The sequence below is a fragment of the Centroberyx affinis genome, unplaced genomic scaffold (genome assembly GCF_046629955.1).
Source record: "Centroberyx affinis isolate AG114_WGS23_722 - 3 ecotype Tasmania unplaced genomic scaffold, CSIRO-AGI_Caff_v1 ptg003586l_1, whole genome shotgun sequence".
In the NCBI taxonomy this organism is placed as follows: Eukaryota; Metazoa; Chordata; class Actinopteri; order Beryciformes; family Berycidae; genus Centroberyx; species Centroberyx affinis.
Window position 1 is genome coordinate 455,090 of NW_027281512.1, and position 8,521 is coordinate 463,610.

General features: G+C 41.8%; 1 protein-coding gene and 1 long non-coding RNA gene across 4 annotated transcripts; one reads left to right on the forward strand and one right to left on the reverse strand.

Moving 5' to 3' along the window:
• Positions 1–2,172: 2,172 nt before the first annotated feature.
• Positions 2,173–6,481, reverse strand: cunh4orf33 (chromosome unknown C4orf33 homolog). Of its 3 annotated transcripts, none has more exons than XM_071540221.1 (6): positions 6,204–6,481; positions 5,425–5,618; positions 4,403–4,463; positions 4,134–4,185; positions 3,654–3,853; positions 2,173–3,092 (listed from the first exon to the last, which is right to left on the reverse strand). In XM_071540221.1, the coding sequence occupies exons 2-6, from the start codon at positions 5,603–5,605 to the stop codon at positions 2,996–2,998; spliced, it is 591 nt and encodes a 196-aa protein (XP_071396322.1). In that variant the 5' UTR covers positions 5,606–5,618; positions 6,204–6,481; the 3' UTR covers positions 2,173–2,995. The 3 variants fall into 3 exon arrangements, with proteins under 3 accessions (XP_071396322.1, XP_071396320.1, XP_071396319.1); XM_071540219.1 differs by having other exon boundaries at positions 5,979–6,481; XM_071540218.1 differs by lacking the exon at positions 6,204–6,481 and adding an exon at positions 5,699–5,970.
• A 100-nt stretch (positions 6,482–6,581) lies between these two features.
• On the forward strand, positions 6,582–7,914 carry LOC139661687 (uncharacterized). The gene is made up of 5 exons (XR_011696605.1): positions 6,582–6,609; positions 7,070–7,117; positions 7,215–7,282; positions 7,564–7,616; positions 7,841–7,914. It is a non-coding gene; the product is annotated as an uncharacterized lncRNA (long non-coding RNA).
• Positions 7,915–8,521: the final 607 nt, after the last annotated feature.

Below are 8,521 nucleotides of genomic sequence, written 5' to 3' on the forward strand. Positions count from 1 at the left end.
TTATATATTCATGTAGACACAAGTAAATGACTCAAATGTCTTTGTGTTTGCATGTCAGCACATGCATGCCTGTGTGGATGTGAGAATGGACCCTTGCTTGCATAAGTTTGCAAATGGTTGTGTGCCATTCTTCTCTAATGAAACCCCTCTGTTCCTCTCTCTTCATTTTTCTATTCCTCTCATTCGCTCTCTTGCTCACTGCAGTGTTGTTGAGAAGTGGAACTCGTCTGGCCCTCATTAATGTCCCTGGCATTCACTTGGCTCTGCATCTCTCTCTTTTTCTTTCCCCAGCCTCTTACAGCTTCATCCTGCATTCTACCCATGGCATCCTCATACACACACACAACACTAGTGGCTTCAACTGCAATTAGCACCTGTGTCATCACACACACTCACAAGCGCACACATGCACGCCCGCACACACAGACAGACACGCACACCATTAGCTCCAGATCTATTTTGTGCCCAGCACCACTCTTCCATCCTCCCCTCACCCCTGCAGCCCTCTCAGTAATGATGGACTTGTTGGACAATAATTAGACAGAGTTAATAAGCATTCAGTCGGGCCAGGGAAAGACTGGGATGCCATGTTCCCTTCCATTAGGTCTTTATTATAGGCCTATCCACTTCAACCTCAATGGGAGACCGACACAGCGCTGGTGATGTATTATAGTATTTTATGACTGGTTTGGCCTTGGCCGTTGTGGAAAGGTGGAACAGGGAAAAGGCTGCTTACAGTTTAGGCCTAAATCGCACTCTGGCGATTAGGTAGGTCATAGTCCCACATGAACATTGATCAAAGTTTACTTTTGTTTTTGTGATGTAGTACTGTGGCAGCCAGCCAGGCTAGTGTGGTGGACTGCACAGCGTTGATAAGTCATCCTATCACTTTGTACAATCTGATACTGTTTTTGGCACTACAAAGTCTATGAAGTGTCACAGTATCTTATTAGCTTCAGTATGAATCTTTTATTTGGGTCTCTATCACAGAACCCCTCAAACTAGGAAGTCATTACTGTTTTCACTTGGCCAATCTCTTGCTCTTTTCATGTTACGAGATCAGTCCTTTATCCCTTTTGTTCTATTTTTCATCACAACTTTATCCCCATTCATACCCGCAAACACTCTTTAAACTTTAAGAAATGAGACCCACTTCTCTTGAAAAAGAAATAGGCCTGGATGATCACCAGAAAGTTTCTGACATGCAGAATCACCCCTTAAGCTGGTGCTGAATGTTTTAGAGCAGGCTGGTCTCTTTTCTGGGCTCGATAAGGCTGCTCTTGTGTCTACTTGTCTGCCAGGGCTTTGGAGGTAGGGGAGAGGGAGCTACCTGTTCTGCTCTCTCCTCTCGTCTTCACACTAATTAGAGAAAACTGGATCTAACTCTTAGTGGGGACACACATCCTAGGCTCGTGCAAGCTAACTGGTGTTACAGGAGCGGGTGTGCGTTCATGGGTATTCATGGAGACGTTTTATGAGGCTCCTATGTTTGTGTGAATATGTGCCCAGAAACACATTTTTGGGTAGATCTTTGTATTAGTAAGAGACACGCTCTTGGAATACAATGTGCCATTTTTCCGTGTGTGTCTGTGAGTGTGTGTGTGTGTGTGTGTGTGTGTGCATGTGAATAGTGCACAGTGCGGTGGCTAGGCACCGCAGGCGATGATAAGGAGGGGGCTTAAGCAGTGGGCTCTCTAGGCCTAATCACTGCACGCATTTCAAAGGCGAGAGCGCCAATTAAAACTGATAGGGCTCAATACGGGCTTAGGGGCTGCCACAGCGAAGAGCAACGCGCCCAACATGAAAATCAATCGGCCCCCTGTCTCCCGGTCAGGAGCAGGGGTTTGCCAGCCAGCAATCCAAGAAGAGCCTCTGATAAATACATAGGGTCTCCAAGGGGCTATAGCAAGGGCAAGGGGGAGAGACTCAAAGGGCCGTAGAAAAGAAGACTGAGATTTGCGAGTCTCCAGTGATCATGTGTGTGTGAGGGAGAGTGTTAGTGTGCGTGTGCCCGTGTATGTTGGGGATCAGAAGGCCTGTGATCTTCTCAACTTCCGAAAGTAGGTGGAAAAGTTAGTGAGGGACTTTGATATATATATGAGCGGGGATGAATTACAGACTGTCTGGGTGAGTCAATGCATCAGACATATTCCATGCTGCTTTTAACCTAGTTTATTTCATCTTATTTTCATGAGGAATGGACTGAAATCCATAATATACAATCAGTTGACTTGACATATATTCTGTAGTGGCCCCAAATCAATCAAGTTAACAGATGGAAATGGCACTGAAGCGTGATCACACAACAGGGATTACAAGGCAAGCAAACACGTCTTGTGCTGGTGTAAGAAAAGTGCTATTTATCAAGCAGTTACAGAGACAAAACAGAATGAACCTCACAATGTCTAAGGTGTAAATGTGTAATTAAAATGTAAACACCATTATTGAAACCATATCAATAATAGCATGACTGGTAAAATGAAGTTAGTAAGTTTCTAATTACAATACAGCAGTAAATCAAATGCTCTGGCACATATTTCTGCAGAGCAAATTTTCACTTCAGAAGTGTGTGTGTGTGTGGGTGTGTAGGGTGTGTGTGTCACTCTTAACAGTCAGAGGAAGGAATCACAGAAAATGGCTTTGGTTCATCTCACTGAAGTGAAGTGCGCAGGCTATACAGGAGCTGAATGTCAAAGTCAGCGCTCCCTCCAACCATCCACAGTAACGCTGTAGGTCACACTCCGCTGAGGCGAGTTAATGTGACGTCCAATACCTTGTGACGTGCCATGTGTGTGTGCGTGCGCGTGTGAATGTGCATGGCCTCTAATACGCTCTGACAAGCTGATAACATATTTCATGTCATGCCGTTTGACATCATTAACTAATAAAGATCGATTGCACTGTGTTCCCCGTCAATGACTTTGGTCGTGCTGTCGCCCTGCCACTGTGTTGTGGAGTGTGTGTGAGTGTGTGTGTGAGAGTGTTTTTGCAAAGCTCAGCGCTTTCCCTTCCAGAGATCAGACTCTGGCTGGACCCAGCCTTCTCCCATGATGCTTTGCAGGCGGAAGTTTTGGAAATACTCCAGGAGGTGGCTGAGAGAGAGAGAGAGAGAGAGAGAGAGAGAGAGAGAGAGAGAGAGAGAGAGAGAGAGAGAGAGAGAGAGAGAGAGAGAGAGAGAGAGAGAGAGAGAGAGAGAGAGAGAGAGAGAGAGAGAGAGAGAGAGAGAGAGAGAGAGAGAGAGAGAGAGAGAGGAGAGAGAGAGAGAGAATGTAATCTATGATTTACCCCCCACACACACACACACATACACACACAGCATCTCTCTGTATATTAGCATTTAATTTTCTCTGTGTAATAAAATACTGTTCTCACTGGCTAGGTGTTTGCTGACAGCTGGCACATCTTAGCAGCGCATAGTCACTTGGAGGTTGGCCTGTCAATTCTTTATCTATGTCATCCAAACCGGTTTTCCAAACCTAACATTTACACTTACAAATCTGGCTGCTAAACAAAAATAAATAAATAAAGTTTTGCTATGAATAATGTGTATCTGGTGGAGCAATGCAATCTAGCTTTCAAGGGCTTGACTATGACAAAAAACCAATGTGACCTCAAACAACTGTTCTGTTTTAAACGCTTGCACTCATACTCACAAGTTGGGTTTTTGGCCTTCTACGAGGTCCTCTCTGGGAACGGGGTAGAGCGCCTCATATGTACGGCCCTCTCCTGAGCCATGGATGGCATAGGAGTTCATCTTGTTGACATTGGGGGGGAAAAACCTCCAGGGGAGGAGAGCCTCACCTATCCACTTGTCCCCTACGATCTTGGCATTGAATGACATGGGCAGTTGTTGCTGGAGACCGAGACCAAGAGAAGGGTAAAAAACACAATAGCAGTGGTATAGTAGTAGTAGTAGTAGTAGCAGTTTTTAATCCCGGCAAACAAAGAGAAATGTTTTATTTACAATGTTGCCTAACCTAGATTGTTGTCACTGCGGGTCTCATGTAGTTTAGTCTTTGCAAACACTTGATCGCATTTGACATTGTAAAATTTGCCTAATATCTGTCAGGTTTTACTATTCTGTTTGCTGTTCCTCTACATCAGCTAGTTATCAGCATTGTGTGTTTACCTACCTGGAATGCTTGGCCTCTTCCAGAAAGCAATAATACCAAGTGTTGTCCGTGTCTGAAATGAAAACATGGAGAAGATGTCTCATTGTTGTACTCTGTGCATTTTCTTGTTTGTATTAACATTAAAAAGAGAAATATGATTATATCGTATTATACTTTAATTGTCTATAATCATATGGTCACATGGACGAGACATGGGCTTAGTTCTTGTCTGGGAAATTTCGCTTTAAACATAATCTGTAGTAATTCTATGCATAATACTCTGTACGTACGGACAAACCTCCACCTCCAGGTAATTTTCAGTAGTACTGTCCAGGAAGAAGGACTCCACCACTGAGCAACAAGGAGATAGAGTCAAAAATAACACAACAAACATGAGACCTCTATATGGTTAAATCAACAAACTGTTTAAAATTGTGCTATTAACATCAGCAGCAGCCATTCAAATGAAAGCACACATAATAACCCAGTTATTTTAAATAATCTATTTATACATTAGAGTCTCAGAATATTCTGTAAAAATAAAGTACACATAGACTTTAATATTAGGTATGAAGACCAGCCCACTCAATAACATAAGACTATGCTCATTATCTACCTAGATTATGGTAGAGTTGGTTTCCAATCTAATGATAAGTAACATTAATGAGGACAAATAGGTGGGGCTCATTAACCAGAAATCGAACTTGAGGTCAATTAGATAGGATTGTTATTACTCAACTTCATTAACGGGTTTAATTGCTGTGTCACCATGATAATGATAATGAAATTACTATTATAGCCTCATAAACAGAGCGAGTCCCTCGTCTCCCCATCCTCATTGTACTATATTCATAATCTTATATCAGTATGTAGTGCCCTAAAACTGTATCATCCAGACTTCACTAAATCATGACTGGAATTATTGTCGTAATTAAAAATACATTTTCATGCAACAGTGTTCTAAATCCCTGTGACATTACACTGCTATTTGGAAGCTGTATTTGCATCCTATATTTAACTTATTTTGTGAGTGAGTATGCACATGCATGCGTTTTGTCCACAACCCAAAGATATTCAGTTTACTGTCATAGAGGAGTAAAGAAACCAGAAAATTTAAGAAGCTGGAATCACAGAATTTTGACTTATTTTTCTTAAAAAATTCAAACCGATTAATCAATTATCAAAATAGTTGGCGATTAATTTAATAGTTGACAACTAATCGATTAATCGATTAATCGATTAATCGTTGCAGCTGTAGTGGCATGTATACAGTGCCGTACAGCATCTCCAGGCCTCGTATCTCCCTACCCACCTTCATAATCCCAGAGTCCGGGGAAGGGCTGGCCGGGGGGCCCTGCAGGGGCGGCAGGGTCATTGAAGAAGGGAGCGAACACCTCCATCTTTAGCCCTCCATCCCCAGGAGAGAACCTGACCCGAACAGGGTCATGGGTCACAGGGATGCTGTCCCACGTCTGACTGATCATATATTCCATCTTGGTAAAAGGACTGAATGAGAAATGCAATCAGAATCAGAATCACTTGAACTGCCAAGTAGGCTACAATAAATGCAGAAATTGACAACTTACAGAGATTCACAGTAAAGCAGCATGTAGATGAACGTCATGCACTTTAGTCCACAGGCTGCCCCCATATTGTCAAAAGCTCCAGGAAGTCACTTGTATTGAACAGTCTCAACTCTGCTCCAGCTGAGCCTATGTGTTAATGTACTTACCGTTCTGCTATTTAAGAACTTTGTTATCAAATTAGGTCAATGTCAAATGCAATTCGGTTATTCAGTTACTTTCTTATCAAGATGGACTTCCTGGTAGCATAAAAGAAGTTGGCAAAAAAGAGAAGTGAACTTACTTAGACAGAGGTTCAATTGTGGCTTCAGATCAGACCCGAAATTCAAAATGAAATCACTGTTAAAAAAAAAATACAGTGCACGAACGACATGGCACTCAGTAAAGCGTAAAGCTCCACCAACGCTGAGCAATTATCCAATTGGCAAACTGTTTCTTTATCGTTTGTCTTCCGGGTTTAATTTTCCAGGAAAATAGCATGTGAATGCAGATCTGTTTAGCAGCTGACCTAGAAGTTCCCGATAGCGGACTTCCACACCAGCATATGAACGCAACATCATAGTTATTGCTAAAAACGACAGTCGTCTAGTGGCTGAAATCCCAGATCCGGACTATCATAATAATCTAATGAACTGATCCTTGGGCCAAGAGCTATGAAATTCAATCCAAATCCGCTCGTTACTTTTTGAGATATATTGCTAAGAGACAGACAGACGGGGATGAAAAACATAACTTTCTAAAAACATGCACAACTCAAGCTAAAACACTCAACTTCAAAACAGATGACTGGAGCTTCCGAGCGGATACTTTGTGCTTGTCCCGCTGCAGGGGGACAACTTTATAGGTGCACAGCTTGATTGCCATTGGTTGTCATTTGTTTACTTCAAAACGGACGGCGGACCTGATAGCTTAAGGTTTAAGTATTGGTCTTATGTTTTGTCTTTTCAACAAATGCGGATAAAAACAAACCGTTTCTAAACCATTTGCATAACTTGCATTCGTCACTTTTCGCTGCAAATCTGACTGTGTTGCAAGTTATCTGTTTGTTTAATCAAAGGGTTTAATGTTAGCAGAGATTGCTAAGCGTCGTCAGCTAGCTACACCTCGTAACCTCACTCCCATTGCCAGCCAACGCTAGCTAGCCTGCTAATGTTTTGACTCTATGTTACTAGTTTGTAGAGCATCGCTAGCTGACTGCATACATGTCTGACAGGCAGTTTTTAAAAGTCTCTGACCGGAGCTGTACCATGCAAACACAAGTTGACATAACTGGTCGATAAATTATGCCTGCCTCTGTTTTCACTTGTGATGTTTAACTAGCTATTAATGGTCATTTTTAGCTCGCTAACGAAAATTGTTTGTGCTTCGATACAGACTGCGACTCCAGCATGCAAGCAGAAGTTGAGTTTTTGCGTGATCAAGGTAAGATTAGTAAGGACAGACGAGGAGACTACCTACCTTCTACTAACGTTAAGTGGCACCGTGGGGAAATCTGTGTGTGTTTGTGTGTATGTTTCAGTTCAAAGGTTAAACTCTTCTCTCAGCCAGTATCAGGATGGGCGACGCTCTCAAGTCACACCAGCTCAGGTACAACACCATCATCATAAAATTCTACAGGCTTAGTAGATCACAGCTATCAATCTCGTTTGTATGCCCACTAACTTGGTTTTACTACTCAACTAAACCTCTTTAGTGATTTAGTTACCTCAGGACAAACAGACATGTAAATTTGATTGCTGTTGAGAGTATATTGGGTGCATTGTTACTGTGATAAAAAAAAAGTGCAAGGGTAATTAGTCTGGATAAGGCTACTACTCCACGCTACATAATGTTGACCCTCTCCCCTGCGTCTCTTATCTGTTTGTCAGGTTGAGGAGACAAGGCATGCAGAGTCTCCTGCCCCCTGGATCTCAGACAGAAGGTCAGTTATAGCTGCATTGATGTTACATGTCACAACAAAAGTCAGTATGTCACCCACCTATTTCTAAGCACATTTTGAAGACACCCCACCATCACTGGAGACTTGCACTGCATTCTTTTATGACAGCCATCACATATCTTTCTGTGGTCGTGAATACATTGGAGAGCAAATTATTTTTCCACGAGTGACAGCATTATTCTCCCTGCTCTGCATCTGTGTTACAGTATTATGGCTCCTTTGATAGCAGAGTATGATCGACATATGGACGAAATGACTGAACAGCTGCGCAGACACCAGGTGAAAACATGGGATGAGTCTATCTAAGACACACACAAAACACACAAACTCCACTCTGACAGTGATGAGCAGTATTGTACACACTGTCACAAAAGGATCAAATGTCTTATCCTTTCTACTGAATTATAATATAGTATCCACTGGTCTCTGAAGCAATGTGATTATATCAATTTAAGGCCTTAAAAAAATGCTGAAATAATAATAATAACCTTTATTTGTATAGCACCTTTCATATACAACATGCAGCTGAAAGTGCTTTACATCAATAGAAGGTAGATAAAAGACAGATAAAAAGATACAATTCATATGAAAGAACAAGCAAAAATGCATGGCATTAAAAGAATCAAATAAAGTAAAATCTAAGAATAAAAGAACACAACAAATCATACATCAAATCCTCTCTTTGACTGCTTTTAGATGCACATTGTGAGTGAGATGCACAATGTGAGTGAGAGTAGAAGGTACTAGGTTGTTTCAAAGATCTTTCAAAGGTAGAGCTGAGTGATTAATAGAATGACTTCTGTTGACATAAGTTTGTTTGCTTAAGTAACACATTTTTGGTGGCTTTCGCTAAGGAATACTGTTCCTTTTTAATTGATTTGTGTGTG

Coding starts and splice junctions, on each gene's coding strand:
- cunh4orf33 (XM_071540218.1), bottom strand. CDS start 5,763: ATGGGGGCAGCCTGTGGACTAAAGTGCATGACGTTCATCTACATGCTG. Junction 5,619..5,698: donor CTGCTTTACTGTGAATCTCT/GTAAGTTGTCAA, acceptor TTTCTCATTCAG/TCCTTTTACCAAGATGGAAT. Junction 3,854..4,133: donor GAAGAGGCCAAGCATTCCAG/GTAGGTAAACAC, acceptor CTCGGTCTCCAG/CAACAACTGCCCATGTCATT.